The sequence below is a fragment of the Phoenix dactylifera genome, chromosome 16, assembly GCF_009389715.1.
Source record: "Phoenix dactylifera cultivar Barhee BC4 chromosome 16, palm_55x_up_171113_PBpolish2nd_filt_p, whole genome shotgun sequence".
NCBI classification, from domain to species: Eukaryota; Viridiplantae; Streptophyta; class Magnoliopsida; order Arecales; family Arecaceae; genus Phoenix; species Phoenix dactylifera.
This window is the reverse complement of record NC_052407.1, coordinates 8,282,491-8,305,859: the sequence shown is the minus strand read 5'-3', so window position 1 is coordinate 8,305,859 and position 23,369 is coordinate 8,282,491. Positions and strand designations below refer to the sequence as shown.

Here is a 23,369-nt window from a genome sequence, read left to right as displayed (position 1 = left end):
GCTTTCAAGTTTGGAGTAACGCTGCCCAAAATCATTCCTTTCCTTACAACACCTCGCGGAGCATCATACCTTCGTCCAAAATTTTGAATTCAAAACCGCTAAAAAGCCTTCGGCCACTGCCGTCGCTACCATCCAGTCTCCCTTCCACTCTCTCTAGCAATCAGCAATCCTAAAATCCCCTCTCCGTCCCTTATAAGCCCCATAAATTCTTCTCTAACAATCAAAATCCCCATCCCCTCCTCCCTCACATCCACCATCAAGCTCTAGAATGGCCTCCACCAGGCCTTCCTCTCGCTACGCCTCCATGGATTCCGTCTCCTCCACCTCCTCCCCTTCCCCCTCCCCCTCCGACCGCAAGCACCCCAGTAAAAACCTCTCCTCCCTCAAACGCCTCATCTCCAACTCAAACGGCCGCCGGACGCCGTCCGATCCGGTCGCCGCGATGGACGATTCCTCCCGGGCCCTCGCCAAGATAAGATCCGGTGATCTTGCCGCCGGGAAGGCCAAAACCGGCCAGAACTTCGGGAGCATGATGAGGAAGTTCATGGAGAAGAGGTCGAATTTGAAGCCTGGGTCGGCAGATCGGACGGCTCTCGTCGTTCCTGCTGATTTGATCGCCGAGGATCTGAAGAAGGCCGCGAAGGGCTCCAATTTCTCAGCTTTGCACCGGAAGCTGTTCCAGAAGGGTGGATCGGCGGATCGGACAGCGGGGAAGGCGTTGACGGAGGTGAATTCCAACACGCGGACATTGGCGATGGTTCTCCGCAGCGAAAGGGAGCTTCTAAGCCAAAACAAGGAGTATGAGGCGGAGATCATGGAGTTGCGCTTGCTGATTGAAGAAAAAAATCTTGAGGTAAATCTTTATAATCCCCTCAAAAAATCTTATTTATCGGTCATGTCATGCAATAAATTTAAGTAAAGCATTAGTGCGGATACTGCGTGTAAATTTTTTTGTTAAATAAAGTATTCTGGTTTTGCTCGAGTAATTTAATTTATTCTTTGCCATCATCTTTTTGTTGTACATTAGTTTTTATAAGCTTTAAAACAAGAGATTGTACCGCTTAGGAATTACTATGGATATATGTTATGAAAAAATAACGATTTTTCCTTTGCTGTCCTTTATTTGGCAGGTGGAGAAATTGAAGAATTTATGTTTGAAGCAGAGGGAGGAGATAAAAGCATTAAAGGATGCCATTCTCTTTCCTGATGTTATGAATTTCCAACTTCAGGAGTTGTTGGAGAAGCAAGGCTCTGAGCTGAAACAGGCAAAGCAAGTCATCCCGAGTCTCCAAAGGCAGGTCACTTCTCTCACTGGACAGATCCAGTGGCTTGCAGAGGATCTTGCTGAGGTATGCTTTCTTACGATGTTTTACTTCTTGTTATTTTCTGCTATTGCTTTTGAGAGACAAGAATCACATAGGGACTGTTTTGAATGTAGAGGATATGTGTCGGTTTCATATATTGACATTTGAGGAGTCTCTTTAGTCAAGGATTTAGGAAAATTTGGAGATGGTATTCTTTTAGGCCCTCCTATTAGACAGCAGGAATAATCTGGTATTCATATTTTGAATTGAAATATGAAATATCAATAGAAGATTCAAATTTTTGCCTGGTTGGTATCAGTGGATAACTTTCTTTCGTATTATAATTCATGCAAGACTTATTGGAAGCTTGATCCTGACTAGTGTATGCAGACTTATTTGATGTAGATTTGCAAAGCACAGATAGTAAGGCCCCGAAAATGCTTGAGTGCGACCTTGTTTCTAAATCTTTATGTTGAAGAAAGAATCACAATCATGTCCAGAATATAGGTGAATTGAATAGAAGATGGGCTCTTATAGTCTCATTCCTTGTGTTGATTGTAATAGTGAGCACATGATTGAAATGCATGAATTGAATGGGCTAAAGCTAGGAGCTGGTTCTGCAAGAACTACTTGATGAATGGGAAACAAGCTTTACATCAAACACACCAGAATCACAAAAATATGAAGGGTTTAGTTGATGAGCTCTTGGTAGGCCAAGTGAGAGGTCAAGCATCCAATGATAGGAAAAAGGCCCATACAGAGCAGTGAGGTTTGGAAATACTCGAAGAATCTCCTCTAATTGGACTGATACATGTTGGGTTAGGTTGGATGTTGCTGTTGTGTGCATGTGCTTGTATAATTGGACTGATACAGATCTGCAATTAGTGGGGGCAGTTTTCTCTAGGAAAAAGAGTACCTTTCTATAGAATTTTTGGTTCGTTTTTGTATATTTCAGAGTAAAAAAGCTTATTATGTACCACTAATGGCACACAAATTCTGAATGAAGCCAATTTTTGATTATAGAATGTTCACCAAGAAGTTTCATGCATTGTGGATGAGGATGTAAGGGGTCTGGTGTACCATTCATGTATTGTCTATATGCGCTTGATTGTCTAATAGAAATTTGTAGTTTTGCCCATCTGGAAGGAAAGAGGGTGTTGGAATTGGGTCATGGTTGGGTGCCCATGATGGGCTGATCCGACTGAATCCAATCTAATTTTAATGAGGGGGAACAATTTTAGGCAATTAGGAAACCATCCAAAACCATTCAATGTAACTAAGGGTGTGTTTGGTTCATGACTAGAATTAAAATCGGAATCAAAATTGGAATAAATTAGAATGGGAATAGGAATGGCCATATTCCTTAGTGCATTTGGTTCGTGATTGGAATCGGAATTGGAAAATCCATTAAATAGAGTGGTACTTTTGAAAAATCAATTAAATAGAGAGGTATTTTTGGAAAATCAATTAAACATAGTGGTATTTTTGGAAAATCAATTAAATAGAGAGAGATTTTTGGGAAATCAATTTTTTTAATTAAACCTAGTGGAATGGGATTTGAATTTTGGAAGAGAATTAAGATTGAGTTTGGGTGACTGGGGCATCCCATTTCTTTGGAATGAGAATGGGACCCCCCAACTAAACGGTTGGAGTGGGAGCCATTCATTTCCATTTTCATTCCAAAGCCCAACTCCCCCAAATCAAACATGTCTTAAACTCTTCCTCTCATTTTTTTAATCTTTATGCATGAGAAAGATAGAAGAAAAGAAGATAAAGAAATAGAAAAAATTGAGAAGAGTTTGCTATTGCTCTAAGAAGACATAGCATTTGTACTGTGGTTCTAGAGAACTTTCCATTCTTATGATTGTTCTTTGAGCTGAGCAACCCTTGAGAGCAAGAATAATTTTGGTGATTCAACCCAAAGTTTTCCTTCATGATTCCGCAAGGTGTGCACTTTCCTTATTCCTTTTTCTTCCTTTCAATGGTATCAAGGCAAGATTTTGGTTGTTTCCTGGTTTTTGTTGCACTCAAAATCAAGAATAAACCCGAGAACAACAGCAAATAGATTGTCAGAGTGTGGCGGTAATGCTCATTGTCACCGCACTCCTTTCTTTCATTCTCTTCTTCCTTTGGGGATGGTTATGGGGAACAGAAGAATAAGATACTAGTTTTGGAAAAAAATGGTTAAGGTCTCACCATGGTGTTTTCTTGCTTCACATTATTTTTTGTATATATGAAAATAATTTAATCCACGCAACGTAGGACAATGTTGAGCCACACGCTTTTTTTTCTTCTTTTTATGTATGGCCTGTAGGCGAAAACGAGATCAAAGGTGAACTGAGATGGATCAGAAGAGAAAGAAGGGAGCTAAGCATGCGGTATTCAATATTTTTTTTCCCTTCTTCTCCACATAAGTGGATCCACTCCTTAGCTACTTCCAGAACCAATGTCTTATTCTTCTCTTCCCATAATCATCCCTGAAAGAAGAAGAGAATGAAAGAAAGGAGCATAATGATGACAAGCACTACCATTGCACTCTCCTTCTCTGACGACCATTTTGTCGTGGTTCTCGAGTTATTTCTCGATTTTTAGGTAGCTAGGTTTTTTGGACAAGCTTACATTGCTGAATCCAGCTAGCGCAAGGTTTCTATCTTTACGTGCAAGAGAGGTGGAATGTTTTATAGGCAAGGTAAGGAGACCTAACATGCACCCAAAAAGACCAAGGCCAACCCGATGCAAGAGAGGTAAGTGCAGCGGAAAAAGGCACAAGGCCAAGTTGAGCTGCTACAACTATGGCAAAGCTGAGTCACTTTGCTCATGAATGCATTGAGTTGAAAGAGGTTTCACCCGACTTCATTGCTTCATATTGTGCTTATGCTTCTAGTTATATTTTGCTTATTGAATCGTGTCATGTGTGGACTGTAGACTCAAGAGCCACAGGCAATGAAGCTACAAATCACGGATCATTTGTGGAGTACTATCAAATTCCATTTGGCATGAAGTGGATATATGTAGGAAAGAATACCAAAGTTGAAGTCAAGGGAATCAGCCCCTATAGTCATAGTTGCGTGGTGGGCGAACTTTGTTCCTGCATGATGTCTTGTATGCATTAGAAATTCAGCAGAACCTAGTTTCAATGTTAGTCCTTCGAGGCCTAGGGTATAGTTTAAATTTCCATGGTAGTAATGTTGATGTGTTTTTGGGAACAATTTATTATAGTTCTAATCATTTATTGGATGGTTTTATGGTACTGGATATTGACTACAACATATTTGTTCATTTTATGATGGTTGTTTTTCATTTATTGCATACTCTAGTAATGTAAATGTTGATGCAAATACTTGGCATACTGGATTAGGTCATGTTGGGTAGGATAGAATGAATAGAATAGCTAAAGAGGGTCTATTAGGCTCAGTTGTTAAAATAGAGTTGCCTATTTGTGAGCATTGTTTGGCTAGAAAAGCAACTAGAAAACCATTTGGTAAAGGAACTAAAGCTGAAATTCTATTGTAATTATCATACTCTGACATTTATGGTCCAATGAATGTGAGGGTGAGGCATGAAACCTCGTATATCATCACATTTATAGATGACTGCATGCATTTTGGTCATGTCTATTTATTTGATACCTCACAAGTTAGAAGCATTAGATTGCTTCAAATGGTATATGAGGTTGGCAAATAATCAATTAGATAAAACTATCAAAATATTAAGAACTGACCAAGGGTGTGAGTTTCTATCTAAGCAATATAAAGAGATATGTGATGAAAAAGATATTGAAAGATAGTTGGCTATACCTAGAACTTCACAAGAACATGTTGTTGTAGAGACAAGAAAGAACTCTATTGGAGATGGTTGGGTCAATGATGGCATAGGAAAATCTACCTATATCATATTTGAGGGGAGCCACTACTAATTGTTGCCTATATACTTGACCCGAGTGCCCTCTAAATTAGTTATTTCTACACCTTATGGATCATGGACATGTAGGAAATCTAACCTAAACCATCTGTGACTTTGGGGATCTATAACTTATGTTCATGATTGTTTCCATAAATATGGACTGTTGGATCTAATAGGGAAGAAATGTATCTTTGTTAGATACTCTGAACACTCCAAAAGGTATGTATTCATTGGTGAACATGTAGATAGCAATGTGACTGAAATTGAATGACGAGATGTCATATTATTAGAGAATGATTTTCCTAGTAGGTGTGAGATTGATAAAAACTTCCATGAAATGGAAGATCCTGACATTTGTGGTGCACCTTGTCAGTCGAAAGAGGTACATGAAAAGTTGCCTTGACCATTTGAACCTAGTGGGAACGAAATATTCCCTAGTTAGTTGGTTCCATAGAAACCTCAATTGCATAGAAGTAGTCGTAAAAGTATCCCTCATCATGATTTTGAGATTGAAGGGGAAGCTTTTATGGTAGCTTTGCATGATGAAATAGAGGCCAAAACAATACAAGAGGTTCTCTCATGCCTTGCCAAGGAAGAATGGCGAAAAGCAATGGAAGAAGAAATGGAGCCAATAAGAACAAACCATATGGGATTTGGTTGATCTCTCACCTCGGTATAAGGCCATTAGGAACAAGTGGGTTCTCAAGATTAAGCGTAAGGAAGATAGGTCCATCAAGAGGTATAAGGCTTGCCTAGTGGCAAAGGACTATATGCAACAAAAAGGTATAGATTGTAAGAAAGCCTTCTCTCCAGTTGTAAGGTTTGTCTCTATACACTTTATTCTAGCCATTGTCACATATTTGAACTTGGAACTACATTATATGAACGCCAAGATCGTATTTCTCAATGGAGAATTGGATGAAGTAATCTGCATGGAACAACTTATAGATCTTGTTGTGAAAAGCTAGGAGCACAAAGTTTACAAGCTTCAAAGATTGATATATGGCCTAAAACAATCATCCAAGTAGGAATATTTAAGATTTTGTCGATCCATAATATCTTTTGGGTTGACAATGATTGGTGAAGACCATTGTGTGAATGTCAAATGTTCTAAGAACAGCTTTGTAATTTTATCCTTATATGTTGATGATATTTTGTTGGCTAGAAGTAGTAAGGAGTTTGTTGTTGCCTTTAAAGAATAGTTGTCCTCAAATTTTGTGGTGAACATGGGTGAAGCTACCTATGTACTTGGAGTCAAAATCTACAAAGATCGTTCAAGAAAACTTCTTGCTCTATTGCAAGAGCTTTATATTAGTAAGATCCTTGAATGGTTCATAATGAATGGCAGCAACACTTTAGACACTTCTTTTATAACAACCCAGGACCTAACCTAAATGGCTAGCCGAAAGTATTATTTGGATTTCTTGATCCTGTATAAGTACCCAAGATCTACCCAGCGAATAATCGATATGAGACTAAACACACGCCCGCACGGATCCTCACATACTCCTCTCGTTCAGCCCTGACATCCTCGTCAGGCTAAGGGTTCAAATCTATTCAGATCTAATTACAAACACCACGATCAGCCCGTGATCAGCCTCAATGGATTCGTGTTGCAGTGTTCTCTAGTCCATATAAGTTATAGGCCGGGTCCGCTCTGATACCATTTATAATAACCCAAGATTTGACCCAAAATGGCTAGCTAGAAGGTATTATTTGGTTTCCTTGATACTGTATAAGTACCCAAAATCTACCCAGCGAATAACCGATATGGGACTAACACACGCCCGCACGGGTCCTCACATCTTTAGTAAAGGATGAGGGCCTTAAGCTTGAGATACGTACCAAGACTCTACAATAAAAAGTAGAAATGGCTTATGTTTCCTACTCCAGTGCCATTGGAAGTTTAATATATGGTATAATGTGTATTTGACCTAATATTTGCTATGTCATGAGAATGGTGAGCTGCTTTTAGTCCAACCCAGGGAAGATGCATTGGAGCGCAGTCAAGAGGATCCTTAAATATCTCAAGGGTACTACAAATTATTCCCTATGCTACTAGGAAACTAATTTGTGCTCAGTGGGTTATTTGGATGCCGATTGGGCAGGAGATGCAAATGAGTGCAAATCAACTTTTGAGTGTGCCTTCTTGCTTAACTATGGTGCCATCTCTTGGAGTTGCAAGAAACAAACCTGCACGGCCTTATCGACAATGGAGGCTGAATTTATAACTTGTTCAGCTACAATGCAAGAGGCATAATAGTCCATTGTGATAGTCAAGCAACCTTTGCCTATATGAAGGATCCAAAGTATCATGGAAGATCAAAACATATTGATACAAAGAACAACTTTGTAAGAGACATTATAGCGTCAAAGGAAGTGATATTACAATATATTTCTATGTGCTTGATGATAGTAGATCCTTTTACTAAACCTCTTCCCAAGGATGTATTCCTATCATATGTTAAGTCTTTGGGATTGCATAGAATATAACTTATGGTTATATTATTGGAGATCACTGAGACATTAATGTATTTTATCCATGTCATTGATGATGTTTGTTGCATATGTTTCTCTTCATTATGAACCCAACTCAATCACACATACTCGAAAGGTATGTTGCCATGCATAGATCGGCTTTCTCACATGAGGGATCGCCTTAGCCGTTGTGGGGGCGAGCTGGGATGAGCCATCGTATACTTCATGATCCTATGAGAGAGAGCTTAAGTATGCAAGCTGGAAATTTATTTAATGATATATGTCACTTTGATTAAAATCAAGATGAGGTCCATATTTAAGTTATTTGGAGCGAAGATAATAGTCCCACAATCCTGTAAACCTGGATAAGAGTCGGATGTGAGTACTTGATTAGGCACCATTAGGAAGGGAGCTAAAAAAGAACTCAAACTAGGTACATGTACACGAGTGATATGTAGTTGCATCTAGGCTAAGGTTTGCATGGTGGTATTAATGCTATGGTGCCTTATGTGACTTCTGACTATGTTTTTGATGTAACGAGCCAATGATTCGCTACTTTAGCATGCTTCTGATGGTCATGGAATAATTAAGCCTTATAGAGCATGTCTAGGAAAGCAGTTGGACTGAAGCTGAGAGGCATGAATGCGGGAGGAAGACTATTTTGTTTACATCCAGCACATGTATTCACCGATCAAACAGTTATGAATATCTAATTGTGGCTAGACACAATTGTGAATACATGGTGAGGCTAGAAAAGTCGAGCATAGTCTTGGAGGGATTAGGTATGCTTAGACTGATGTAAGAAAATGAGTCTAAGGTACAGCGAGACATGTTTTCTTTGGGGTAGTAGCTGCTACATTATCCCTAACAGGAGCATAATATAGAGGTCCTAAATATTAAGCTCCCAACTGTAGGTGTGCTTGCAGGTCGCATGGCCTATTTGCCAGTATGAATATCTTCTAGAATAGATGAATGTTGAGGACTCTTTGAGTAATGTCAGACTCATCATGTGCGAATGGGGGATGTCGGAATTGGGTCATGGTTGGGTGCCCATTATGGGCCGACCTGACTCAACTCAATCTAATTTCAAATGAGGGGAGAACAGTTTTAGGCGGTTAGGAAACCACCCAAAACCGTTCAACGTGATTAAGACTCTTCCTCCCCTTTTTGTATCTCTGGGCGAGAAAGAAAGAAGAAAAGAAATCAGACAGATAAAAAAATTGAGCAGAGTCTGCCATTGCTCTAGGAAGACCCGGTAGTTGTGCTGTGGTTAGAGAGAACTTTCCATTCTTGTGATTGTTCTCTGATTTGACCAACCCTTGGGAGCAAGAATAGGATTGGTGATTCAACCCAAAGTTTTCCTTCACATTTCTGCAAGCTATGTACTTTCCCTGTTCTCTTTTTCTTCCTTTCAGCGGGAAAATTACAGATAAAATTCCATCATCGTGTTACCACTTTGCTTGCTGGGTGAGATGACTGCTCATGATTATGCACTATATATCGAGAATGTAAATTATGGTTCATGTCTCCTGTATTTTCATCCTCAATATGATGAGATTGCCCCATGCGACTCCCACGTTTTCTGAAAAAGCATTTGTAATTAAAATAATGAGATCTCAGTGTAGAAAGTTTAAATAAGATTGCACCTCTAGTTTCATTGTTTAACAATTTACAGGTAGTAGATATAATTGATCAATGCTGACAAATCTCTAAGTGGGGGCTAGGGATGCAATCACAGTTATTTTCTTGTCTAACTTTAGCCTTTTCTTGTCTAAACTTTAGATTGCTGACACCAGTACCATTTAAGCAGGTGAAGGCAGATAAATACGCTGTAAGGACATGTTTTGACGGACCTATCAGCTCTCCAAGAACACCAATATTTGATCAGGAGACTTCTAATTCCTTGGTATGCATTTCTTTTACACAAGTCTGAATTCACACTTGTGCTGATGCACACTGACTCAAAGCTAAGAATCTTCTTTACTTGGTGCAGTGCTTGAAACTATAGGATTTCCACGTCTTTGTATTTCATAGATTTATTAAATCATTCAGAATGACTGACATGCTATATTTCATCTTCTTTACTGATTTGATTTTTGATTAATTGTGTTCTAATATTCCTCCAGCGATTACTCTTGTAAAATTGTTAAGTTCTGCACATTATGCAGGATTATAGCTCTGCAGAATTAGTAACATCTGATCATGGTAGTCCTGATGAAATGTTCCTCAAGGACTTCAATCCTTGTTTGACCCCTTGCTTTTCAAAGTCAAAGTCTAAGGTAAGAAAGCCCATGAAAGTTGTACATTAATGCCTTCATTCTCATCAGTTTCTGAACCATGATTACCTAACTTTGCTAGGAATACAATGCGATGCTGGGTTATGAATCCCCTGACGAGGATAGATCAGCCATGAACAAGACCCTGTTGATCCCAGATATGTTTTCTAGCTCTCGTAGTGGAATACTATCAAAAAGTTCAGAACATTGCCAGAGGCCTAACTTAGTCGGCAGCACTGCAAAAAAAATATATAGATCGGATGAAAACAAGTGGTCCACTACAAAGCCAACATCCCAAAATCTTTTCTGAAGTTGACTGTCCCTGCAGCTCGAGTTATTTAACGTGTGCAGTTTTTATGTTATCATTTTCCCCTTCTTTTCTCCTTGCTTGTATTTGAGATTTGCCAGTACTACTGTCAAGAGTTCCATGTTTAATCTCATGTACTGTGAATTGCATGACCAGACTGCAAGAAAGAGAAGTGCTAAATTGTTATTACATGCATGGGAAGTAATGCAAGTTATGAATTCAAAGCCATGCTGATCTTTGTTTACAATATGTATTAATAAAACCAAGATTTGAAGTCTTGCCCGTGGTGCTCATGTGCTGGTACTGTTCAGGCATCAGGTTGGTGTGAGCAGTACCATTTGGACACATGGGAATGCTTTGGCATCATTGTATATATTGGGATGCCAATGCTTGATTTCGTATTTTTATTTGTTTTGATATTTTTATATTTATTTTGGTTTTAGATTATGGTTAGATGAGGTTTTTGAGTCTATGATTGGATCTATGATGTCTGTATTGGTTCTTACACTAATTTAAAATTCTTTTGTTTCCCTAGATTTCTTTTGGTGTTTTAATTTTAGCTCAACTATTCTCTGGAAATATATTCATAAATATTTTAAAATATTATTTTCTATTTAAAATATTCTTTGGATCTATTATTTACTTTTGGGTGATCCCTATAGCTGCTGATAGCAAGATAGGCAGGTACTTTTAGTTTGAGCTGTTCAAGATTGAAGTACTTGTGAATTCTTCAAGAACATACCAGATATATTGACTTATAAACAATTGAAATGGTATGATAATATCTACTGATTTAGAAAATAAGATTAATTACCCTATTTTACTTTTTCTTTCTTGGTATCTCTTATCTTCTATCTTCTTCACCAAAGCTTAAACCCTAAGCCCTAGGCCTCTATTGCAATTTCTGAGGATTGTAAAGAGAAGATGAAAGAAAGGAAGAAGATGAATAGCTTTATGTTCTTCAATGCTGCAATTAACTTGCACTTACCGTTGCTTATGCTATGCACTACTTGAATAGTTTTTTATTTATATCACCTGGGTATTTCAAGTATAGTTTCATTCACTTATGTTTTATCGAAACTTTAAAATCTTTTCAAAGTTCCTCTCTCTTTGCCTAGTGCTTCTGTGAATGGATCAATACATGATAGTTTGCTATGTAATGGTGGAGAATCAAGTAGAAGATCAAAATAATATATCAAATTTTATGAGGAAGTTTGTGAATTTTATAATAATTATTACAAGGATAAAAGATTTGGCACCAAAGTAGAAGCACACATTATGATGACGACAAACAATTTCTGTTTTTCATACTTCATGTTGTGAGGAGGGTACATCAAGGCATTCATCATCCACTGATTATCATTTAAGACCATCAACTAGAACAAATTGCTCGGTTAGAATTACAGTTAGCTTAAGGTTAGATGGATTTTTCATATAACAAAAGTTAACCATGAACCTAATCATAAGATCGACCTTCACATGCATGGTTCTTCAGATCACATAAAGTACTAACAAAAAGAGGCAAAAGGCAGCTAGAATAAAATGATCAAGCTGGGATACCATCATATAAGTCATTTGATTTGTTTGTTGCAGAAGTTGGTGGATATGAGAATATTCAATATGGTGAAAAGAGTGTAGAAATCTGTTGAGAAAATCAGATGCATGATGATTGAAGGTGATGTGAAAGCAATCCATCAGTACTTCACTCGTACGCAAACTCATAATTTATTTATTTTTATTTCATGGATAATAAGAAGGAAGGCTTTTTGAAGAACGTATTTTGGGCTGATCGTAGATTTATATCAATATTTAGGTGATGTCATATCTTTCAATAACCTACCAAATAAATATATTTGATATGCCATTTGCAGCTTTTGATGAAATGTGGTCTATTTTATGGGATGTGGTCTACTTTCAAATGAAACCATTGGATCCTACATCAATTTATTATTGCATGGCTATCATGTATGCCAAGATGTCTTCCAAATGCAATAACCCTTGATAAATGCAAGGGCATTAAAGATGCAGTAGCCTGGATGCTTCCCGGTATTCATCTTCAGTTATGCTCATGGCATATAATGAAAAAGATTTAAGAGAGTTAGGAAAATTTTCCAAATATGAAGCTATTAATAAGTTATCGAAGAAACTAGTTTATGAATTTACGAGTTGAGAAGTTCAAAGACACTTGGAGAACAACGATTGAGAGCTTTGTACTTGAATATAATGATTGGCACAATTCCTTATATGAAGATTGGCACTATTGATTTCTATTTTTGGTAAAAGGCATATTTGGGGCAGGGATATCTACCAAAAAAACCGAGGGCATAAATGATTTTTTGATGTATACATGCATTCAAAGACTTCTTTAAAGCAATTTGTTACCAATATGGCTCTAAAGCATTAGCAGATTTTGAATCATTTCATAAGAGTCTAATGTTGTATTTAGAATATTTTATGGAAGAATAATTGAGCAAAATATGCACAATTAGCATACTTAAGTAATTCCAAGATGAGGTGAAGGGAATGGTTCATCGTAGCTTTTCATAAGTTTGAGTAGATGGGATAATCATTGCTTATGAAGTCAATGGGTGGACATCGTATCACCTATACATGATTCTTCTCTGAGATAGTTTAGTTCTTCTATGCCACACTTAGAAGGCTCATACCATGTGAATACATATCCATGTTTATGTTTCCATATAGGACTCACTTCGAAGAGAGATTCTTATACATTGCACGTGCCAAAAGACCCCTGCAATCCACGTGGATGGAATAGCTCCACATCATAGTCAAGCTCTATGAAAAGTAATCTACTAGGTTGCTTGATAAGGATGAAGAAGAATCTCCATTTCAAGGCAACTTCAAGCAAATTAGTAACAATCACCTATTGTATTGATTGCAATAGCATGATAATCCAGTAAATTTTGTGCAACCCCACAAAGATGAGTTATTTTCATCTTTTAAAGATCATTTATTGTCCCTAAAAGAGTCATATGCCTTCTCTTCCAAGTGGTAATGCAAATTAACATGATTCAGAAAGCTCATATAAAAAACATTACAATGTTACTACAATAAAATACCTAACACCATTTCCTCAAAACCTATAAAACTTCAAGCAACCCCAGATACGATACTTAAAGCTATTTTTGGCTGTGATCCTTAGCTTCTTATTATAATTATCTTTCATTCAGAAGTTTTTCCTTAAATGCTCCAAAAAAGAGATGACTTATGTATAGATGAACATGTTGTTTGAAATTAGAATCACATGCAGCCTTGAACACGGCTGTTGGTGCTTCCTCGGAGCCCTTTTTGGGAACTGCTTCTTGAGGAGCCTCCAAGACCATCGAATGAATAGAAATTGGGGTAATCATCTTCACCATAGGTGATCTCGCCTCATCGAGCAGCTCCTTAGCCTGAGCAGTACTTGTTGAGCTTGGGGCCATAAGAACTTTATTTCAAGGGTCAACAAAGTAGTGGATCTCTTCTTCTTCTTCCTCAACCTCACTAGACTTCCTTTTGCTGGCAACTTCTTTAGCACCTTAGACATGAGTTTGCTAAGTTAGGTCAGCAAAGCTGAACATTAACACTTAGAAGGAAAAAAAGGTTTAGTCAAGCCAAGAAGTTACCTTGGTAGAGGTTGGGCTAAGGCCAGCATTCATCAAGGTAGAATAGAAAGTAGTTTGGCTAAGGACAGTACCCACATACCATGAAGGTTCTTGTTTGACAAAATGGGGACATGTTAATCATCTTGTTCCTCGGCATGATCCGTTGCATTGAGAAGGCTTAACCTTTTTTGAGGTCACATAAAATAATTGACCCTTCCAACCATGAAAGGAGGAAGGACCGGATGGAAGAAGGTGGCAACCCTTCCTACTGGAGAGGTACCACCTATCCTTATTTTGGATGATCCTCCAACTAGAAGAAAGTTTTAAACAACCTCAAAGAAGTAGTAAAGTCTTGAAGGATGATGAAGGAAAAGGGCCCAATGATCATCATCTAGGCATTGGAGATAAGCTGAGTCGATACGAGTTGGTATCTATACAAGAGCTTGATGAAAAGAATCGGGATAGGAAGTCTCAGCCCCACCTTTAGAGTTTTATTGTAAAGGACGAAGTAATCTTTTCCATGCGATGCCACCCAACCAGGAGGGCTAGACAACTCTAGGAAGAAGCTTCGAGGAATTTTGTACTTGGAGTGGATCCTCTTCAAGTCGGTCCTCCTCAAAATATTTTTCTCAGCAGTTGGAGTGAAGTCAGCCGCCAATAAGGGTCCCTATAAGGCCTTGGAGGTTCGATAAGGAGAGCATCGAGCTACAAGCTCATCATCTAATGACTGTTCCACTATTTGCCTCAACATTTCTCCTAGACAAAACAAACAAAGAAATGGGAGAGAAGAAAAGGGCGGAATAAGGGATGAAAACCCTAAAACACCGGACCAAAGCAAGGTTCCGGGAGGACCTACTGACACTTAAAGTGAGGAAGCTCCGGCGGAGGGATGGAAGGACACACTATTGGTGAGAACGAGAAGGAACTTTGGCTAAAGATAGGAGGGGGAAGGACTTTAGAGACGAAGCACAAGCCCACTCTCAACCTCTCTCCTTGGACAATTGGCAGCAGAAGGATCGAAATAGAGATGATGTGTAGGTTGTCATCATTATATAGAGCCTTGGGCATCTTGGATCGACACCATCATTTGGGTATTCAATTCGATCTCCGCCACATGTCGACTAGGCATTTTGATCTTGAACCACACTAAGATTGCTACCGACAAAACATTCGATCATCATCCTAGAAATTCCGCCTATAATGATACCATTTTGGGAAAGACAGGCACCACCATGTAATGATAAATGTAGTCTCAAGAAGATTTTTGAAGTTGAAAAGGCAATTCTAGCCGATCAGCTCCATGGCTCGCCTTGGCTAGTAAGCCTAGCCGGAGGGAAACCTGTTTATTCTCTAAGCAGATCAAATCTACTCGGTCTCAAGAAGTGGGGGTAAGTAATACACCTCAGAACCGACCACAATCGATGTGGCAAACCGACTAATGGAGGATCGCCACATAGCCTCGGGCTGACCACTCAAAGCTCGCCATGTGGCTGACTTAGAAGGCGCATGGATGGTCTTTTACATTTCAAACTCTCCCTCTAGCTGGTAACAACTCAACCATGATTGTTAACTATTTCCAAACAAGCATAATGTGCGAACAATCCATGTGGCTGAGAAGCGTGAGCGTGATTCACGGATAAGATACGCAGACTGCTGCCATAACAGCTAGTGCACATAACTAACTTGCTCGGTGACGGATTTTGACCCTTGCCTATATATTGTGCTCCCAGAAGTCCTCTAAATAAATCCTCTTTCAACTCTACTGTGCCACTCTACCACTATCGGGCCTCCCTCTATTCCTTGAGAGAAGGTCCCTCACCAGACATACTTCGGTGGATGGACTTCCTTGTCTTTGTTGTTTCAAGTTGGATCGAACGCCGAAGCAATGGTTCGAGCAAGGCCTCAACCATCGATCACCAACTTGCGGACATGAGGCATTGAAGCCATCGCCATCCAAACACACCCGCCATCAGACAACCATTGCAAAAGCGTATAGCGACCTCTAGCTAACCTTTCCGATCTGAACAGTAAACAAGTTGAGCACTTTAGCAAACTAGTCAGCTTGACATCTTGATCGGGCCGATTCCCAACAACAATAGTTACATATCATTTCATGTTCTAAAGTATAATAATAACATGATATGGCTACTGTTTTATTGCTAAATAACTTGTCTAAACTTAATTATTGCAATGGATGATTATTATTTAAATAATAATGAGAAGTAAGAGTTTTAGTGCATCTACATCGTTCCACAATGTTGTCATTATGGAAATCCTTGAAGCAATAGTACATAAGAAAACATTATTTAACTATCAGGAACTAGATAAAATATGCTAGATAGATAGATAGATAGGGGGTTATAGAGGGAAAAAAATAATTGCCTCTCCATAATAATCCAAAGCCCCACTAGGACATAAAATGGAGAAAGAAATATTCTTTTTCCGCTTTTAGTGTAGATAATGGATGATTTTTGTTTGATAAATGCATTTTCACTTTAAACTGTCTCATTCTCTTATTCCCCTATCTGAAGCTAAAAAAAAAAAGATAAAACTAATTATAAATATTTTATAGATGGAGATGACTAGCAATGGTGACACTTGATAAAATTTTAGAAAAAAATATATAAAGTTTTAGTATTAATGAAAAGTATAAGTTTCTTAAAATGATAAATATAAGTTTTTCACCATCCCACACACGCCAAAAAAAGGAGACATGAATCGAGCTTTAGATTAGTGGCCATGCCCACTGATCACTTCGAAGCCAGAGGTCAAATGTTAGTCATGTTATCCCTCAAGATATTTCCAAGATTCTGTTGAACAAAAAAATTTGAGTTTGTGGGTTCGTTTCTTAGATAAATAAGGTCCTTTGTTTTCACGCACTAGACGAAGACTTTGTTCTTCATAGAAAATAAACACTTGGTACAATTAATTATTTTTTAAAATATAAACACAAACATAAAATGGTGGTTGAGGTAATGGTTGTGATAGCTAAGGTAACGATAGTGCTGTTTGGGGAAATGATGGTGATGATAATGGTGTGGTGATAGCTACAATGATGATGCGGTGGTAATAGTTTACGATAGATGGTGGAAAGTGCCAATATTATAGTAGAGACAACAAGATTGTAGCAATAGTGTGGCAAAAATAGTAGTGATGGTGCTACGATGGTAGAATTATTAATGATAAAAGCGATGGTGGTGGATATATTGATGGTGAAGGTGGTAGCAAAAGCAGTGACAATAATGGAAGTGATGCCAACATTGGTGGAAACAATATTTATGGTAGTAGTAAAAGTATTAGTTTCTTATTTTTACTTTTTAAAATAATAAAAATAACAATAAAAAATAAAAAATAAAATAATAGCATGAAATATATTTTTATTAATATTTATGATTTGCTTTTAAAAATAGAAGCTAAGAAAGAGATTCATCGATGCAATCTAGGGTGGCGTGGTTGTTCGCTTAGTTACCAAGCTAGCAATATGGGCGCTGGCAACATTCGATGTAAGACTGCAAATGGGTTGGGTTGACCCGTGACCCGACCCGCTTAGACCCAATCCAACCCGATTTAAAGGATCTATGGGGCTTGGTCGGCTTCTAAAATTGAACTCGTTTCATTTTTTGGGCCAGGTCTAAGTTTACTAAATTCTAACCCGATGCGACCTGTTTGATTTTTGGAGCAAATTTGGGTTTCTTACTCTGTGACCTGACCCTTTTGATTATTCTTATAATTTTGGGCAATTTTTTTGTTACTTTCAGAAGAAAGGAGGCTATTGAGGGCTAAGCATACTTAGGCCCTGTTTGGGAGAGCTTTTGGAGGGCCAGAAAGCACTTTCTGGCCCTCCAAAAGTACTTTTAGATGAAAAACTATGTTTGGTAAATTTTTCAAAAAGCTGTTTCAGCTTTTGCGGGAAGCTGAAAACAGCTTTTGGAAGGAAGCTCTAATTTGGAGCTTTTGGGAGGAAGCTCTTTCAGCTTTTTCGGAAAGCTGTATTTTTGACAAAAATGCCTATATTAAAATAACATAATTACATAGTTTGTCCCTTTATAAACCTAAAAATCTGCTGGAGCCAAGAACCCTAGCCGTCAGACTCCCTTCCATAAGAAAAGTATTTTTCTTTTCAATTTTTGTATGTATCTCTTGAACCACATTTTAGAAAAAAAAAATTTAATCATTTTCCAAACATCCAAAATCAATCTATTGTTTTTTTTTATCATCAACCTCGCGGCCCACGCTAAGGTCCTTCTCGAGCATGGACCACGAAGAAGAGCCCCTGGACCGCAGAAAATTATTTTATGGAAAATTATGAAAAATTATTTTATACTAATAATTATAATATTTTATACCTTTATTTTTGTGTTATACTATAAATATAATATCATATTATATTATATCATAATATATTAATATGTTATGTTAAATAATTTAATATTATGTTATATTATGAAAAATTAATTCATACTAATAATTATAATATTTTATACCTTTATTTTTGTATTATACTATAAATATAATATCATATTATATTATATCATAATACATTAATATGTTATGTTAAATAATTTAATATTATGTTATATTATGAAAAATTAATTTATACTAATAATTATAATATTTTATAACTTTATTATTGTATTATACTATAAATATTATATTATATTACATTACATTATAATACATTAATATGTTATTTTAAATAATTTAATATTATGTTATATTATGGAAAATTAATTTATAATAATTATTATAATATTTTATATCTTTATTATTGTATTATACTATAAATATTGTAATATATTACATTACATTATAATACATTAATATGTTATTTTAAATAATTTAGTATTATGTTATATTATGAGAAATTAATTTATACTAATAATTATAATTTTTTATACTTTTATTATTGTATTATACTATAAATATAATATTTATTACATTATATCATAATACATTAAGATGTTATGTTAAATAATCTAATATTATGTTATATTACCAAATATTAATTTACTCTAATAATTATATTACTATTATGCTATATCAACATAATATTATTTTATATTATAATAATATTATACTATATCGTATATATATGTATTAATTTATGTTATGTTTTATTATGTTCTGTTGTATAATACTATGCAATGTCCTTTATGGTAATTTTGTCATACAAAAGTACTTTCTCAGTTTGTTTACCAAACACAAAACAAAGTACCACAGCACTTTACGAATGTAGTTACTAAACAGCAAACAGCTTTTTATAACAGCTCTACTTCAGACAGCTCTACTTCTAACAGCTCTACTGCCAACAGCTCCCCCAAACAGGGCCTTAGGCCCTGTTTGGGAGAGCTTTTGCACTTTCTGGCCCTCCAAAAGTACTTTTAGATGAAAAACTATGTTTGGTAAATTTTTCAAAAAGCTGTTTCAGCTTTTGCGAAAAGCTGAAAACAGCTTTTGGAAGGAAGCTCCAATTTGGAGCTTTTGGGAGGAAGCTCTTTCAGCTTTTTCGGAAAGCTGTATTTTTGACAAAAATGCCTATATTAAAATAACATAATTACATAGTTTGTCCCTTTATAAACCTAAAAATCTGCTGGAGCCAAGAATCCTAGCCGTCAGACTCCCTTCCATAAGAAAAGGTATTTTTCTTTTCAATTTTTGTATGTATCTCTTGAACCACATTTTAGAAAAAAAAATTTAATCATTTTCCATACCTTCCAAAATCAATCTATTGTTTTTTTTTTTTATCATCAACCTCGCGGCCCACGCTAAGGTCCTCCTCGAGCATGGACCACGAAGAAGAGCCCCTGGACCGCGGAAAATTATTTTATGGAAAATTATGAAAAATTATTTTATACTAATAATTATAATATTTTATACCTTTATTTTTGTGTTATACTATAAATATAATATCATATTATATTATATCATAATATATTAATATGTTATGTTAAATATTTTAATATTATGTTATATTATGAAAAATTAATTCATACTAATAATTATAATATTTTATACCTTTATTTTTGTATTATACTATAAATATAATATCATATTATATTATATCATAATACATTAATATGTTATGTTAAATAATTTAATATTATGTTATATTATGAAAAATTAATTTATACTAATAATTATAATATTTTATAACTTTATTATTGTATTATACTATAAATATTATATTATATTACATTACATTATAATACATTAATATGTTATTTTAAATAATTTAATATTATGTTATATTATGGAAAATTAATTTATAATAATAATTATAATATTTTATATCTTTATTATTGTATTATACTATAAATATTGTAATATATTACATTACATTATAATACATTAATATGTTATTTTAAATAATTTAGAATTATGTTATATTATGAGAAATTAATTTATACTAATAATTATAATTTTTTATACTTTTATTATTGTATTATACTATAAATATAATATTTATTACATTATATCATAATACATTAAGATGTTATGTTAAATAATCTAATATTATGTTATATTACCAAATATTAATTTACTCTAATAATTATATTACTATTATACTATATCAACATAATATTATTTTATATTATAATAATATTATACTATATCGTATATATATGTATTAATTTATGTTATGTTTTATTATGTTCTGTTGTATAATACTATGCAATGTCCTTTATGGTAATTTTGTCATACAAAAGTACTTTCTCAGTTTGTTTACCAAACACAAAACAAAGTACCACAGCACTTTACGAATGTAGTTACCAAACAGCAAACAGCTTTTTATAACAGCTCTACTTCAGACAGCTCTACTTCTAACAGCTCTACTGCCAACAGCTTCCCCAAACAGGGCCTTGGGAGAGCTTTTGCACTTTCTGGCCCTCCAAAAGTACTTTTAGATGAAAAACTATGTTTGGTAAATTTTTCAAAAAGCTGTTTCAGCTTTTGCGGAAAGCTGAAAACAGCTTTTGGAAGGAAGCTCCAATTTGGAGCTTTTGGGAGGAAGCTCTTTCAGCTTTTTCGGAAAGCTGTATTTTTGACAAAAATGCCTATATTAAAATAACATAATTACATAGTTTGTCCCTTTATAAACCTAAAAATCTGCTGGAGCCAAGAACCCTAGCCGTCAGACTCCCTTCCATAAGAAAAGGTATTTTTTTTTCAATTTTTGTATGTATCTCTTGAACTACATTTTAGAAAAAAAAATTTAATCATTTTCCATACCTTCCAAAATCAATCTATTGTTTTTTTTTTTTATCATCAACCTCGCGGCCCACGCTAAGGTCCTCCTCGAGCATGGACCACGAAGAAGAGCCCCTGGACCGCGGAAAATTATTTTATGGAAAATTATGAAAAATTATTTTATACTAATAATTATAATATTTTATACCTTTATTTTTGTGTTATACTATAAATATAATATCATATTATATTATATCATAATATATTAATATATTATGTTAAATAATTTAATATTATGTTATATTATGAAAAATTAATTCATACTAATAATTATAATATTTTATACCTTTATTTTTGTATTATACTATAAATATAATATCATATTATATTATATCATAATACATTAATATGTTATGTTAAATAATTTAATATTATGTTATATTATGAAAAATTAATTTATACTAATAATTATAATATTTTATAACTTTATTATTGTATTATACTATAAATATTATATTATATTACATTACATTATAATACATTAATATGTTATTTTAAATAATTTAATATTATGTTATATTATGGAAAATTAATTTATAATAATAATTATAATATTTTATATCTTTATTATTGTATTATACTATAAATATTGTAATATATTACATTATATTATAATACATTAATATGTTATTTTAAATAATTTAGTATTATGTTATATTATGAGAAATTAATTTATACTAATAATTATAATTTTTTATACTTTTATTATTGTATTATACTATAAATATAATATTTATTACATTATATCATAATACATTAAGATGTTATGTTAAATAATCAATATTATGTTATATTACCAAATATTAATTTACTCTAATAATTATATTACTATTATGCTATATCAACATAATATTATTTTATATTATAATAATATTATACTATATCGTATATATATGTATTAATTTATGTTATGTTTTATTATGTTCTGTTGTATAATACTATGCAATGTCCTTTATGGTAATTTTGTCATACAAAAGTACTTTCTCAGTTTGTTTACCAAACACAAAACAAAGTACCACAGCACTTTACGAATGTAGTTACCAAACAGCAAACAGCTTTTTATAACAGCTCTACTTCAGACAGCTCTACTTCCAACAGCTCTACTTCTAACAGCTCTACTGCCAACAGCTCCCCCAAACAGGGCCTTAGAGTTCTATGGCCTTTGGTATGTTCTCTCTCTCCATGTATGCCCACTTCATTTTCATGGATATTATGGGAGATATTGACTCTTTTTCTTCCGATTCTCTTGAGACTATACAGATATTGGTGTCATATTTGGGGAAGAGAACAAGTTCAACAACAACGATCAAGAACTTAGTTTCTACATCCCAAGAGCAACCAATCTAGAATGGCATTTCAAACAATGTGGACAATTTTCAAAACATCATTAACATTTGCACCTCGAGCATTGACATCCTTCTGGCATTTGCCTCTCAAAATTCCCCATGAGTGATTGATATCATAAATCACTGCGTTTGAATTACTGTCATTTATAATACACCCAAAACCTCATTTCCAGTAGGCAAAGAGGAACATTTGGTTGAGGCATAAGGGATTTGTGCAAATGTTGAAAATTATTATTAACGGTAAAGTTAAGCAATGCCTGAACTTGATGTTAGTAAACAATTTGCTAAGTTAGAGATGTATCTCAGCACTGCAATGCAAAATAATGTTGCAACCCATTTGAAAGTTTCTACTAGCTTTACCATACAAGCACTACAAGATAGAGAATTTCATAGTTGACTCTAATTCACTAGCTTGTTCATTAAGATTTTGGTGGGATTCGGATTTGTTAATTGTACAAGAATTTTTATAATACGTTATGCATGAATATTAAAATCTGTTTCGTATTTATTTTGTAAAATTGAATGGGGTTTGGACTTGACTTGAACGGAATTCAAATTTTTTGAGTTGGGACCGGGTTATATATGAACCCAATCCGACCCGAATGATCCGTTGGATCAAAAATTATAGCCGTAAACCGACTCAACGTGATCCAATTTTTTATTAGATTGAGTTTGGGTCCAAATTTATGGCCAATATCCAATCCCATTTTCTTTGCGAGAGAGAGAGAGAGAGAGAGAGAGAGAGAGAGAGCGAGCGAGCGCCATATCCATTTACGGGGCTGAATCGTATCCTTCTGAACGGTGCCACGTGTACCAGCCCGCGGAACATGTTCATCAAAGGCGCTGTCCGCCTTCTTTCAGCTGAAACCCCACCACCGTAGATATATATATACATATACATG

The 23,369-nt window shown here is 35.1% G+C and overlaps 1 protein-coding gene across 2 annotated transcripts; it reads left to right on the top strand.

The window, feature by feature from the left end:
• Positions 1 to 140: 140 nt before the first annotated feature.
• Positions 141 to 10,496, top strand: LOC103700870. 2 transcript variants are annotated; one of them, XM_039114414.1, is made up of 5 exons: positions 141 to 853; positions 1,131 to 1,349; positions 9,493 to 9,591; positions 9,854 to 9,964; positions 10,044 to 10,496. In XM_039114414.1, exons 1-5 carry the CDS (start codon positions 269 to 271, stop codon positions 10,269 to 10,271), a joined length of 1,242 nt encoding a protein of 413 aa, XP_038970342.1. In that variant the 5' UTR covers positions 141 to 268; the 3' UTR covers positions 10,272 to 10,496. The 2 variants fall into 2 exon arrangements, with proteins under 2 accessions (XP_038970342.1, XP_008780987.3); XM_008782765.4 differs by having other exon boundaries at positions 142 to 853; positions 9,496 to 9,591.
• The last annotated feature ends 12,873 nt before the right edge of the window (positions 10,497 to 23,369 follow it).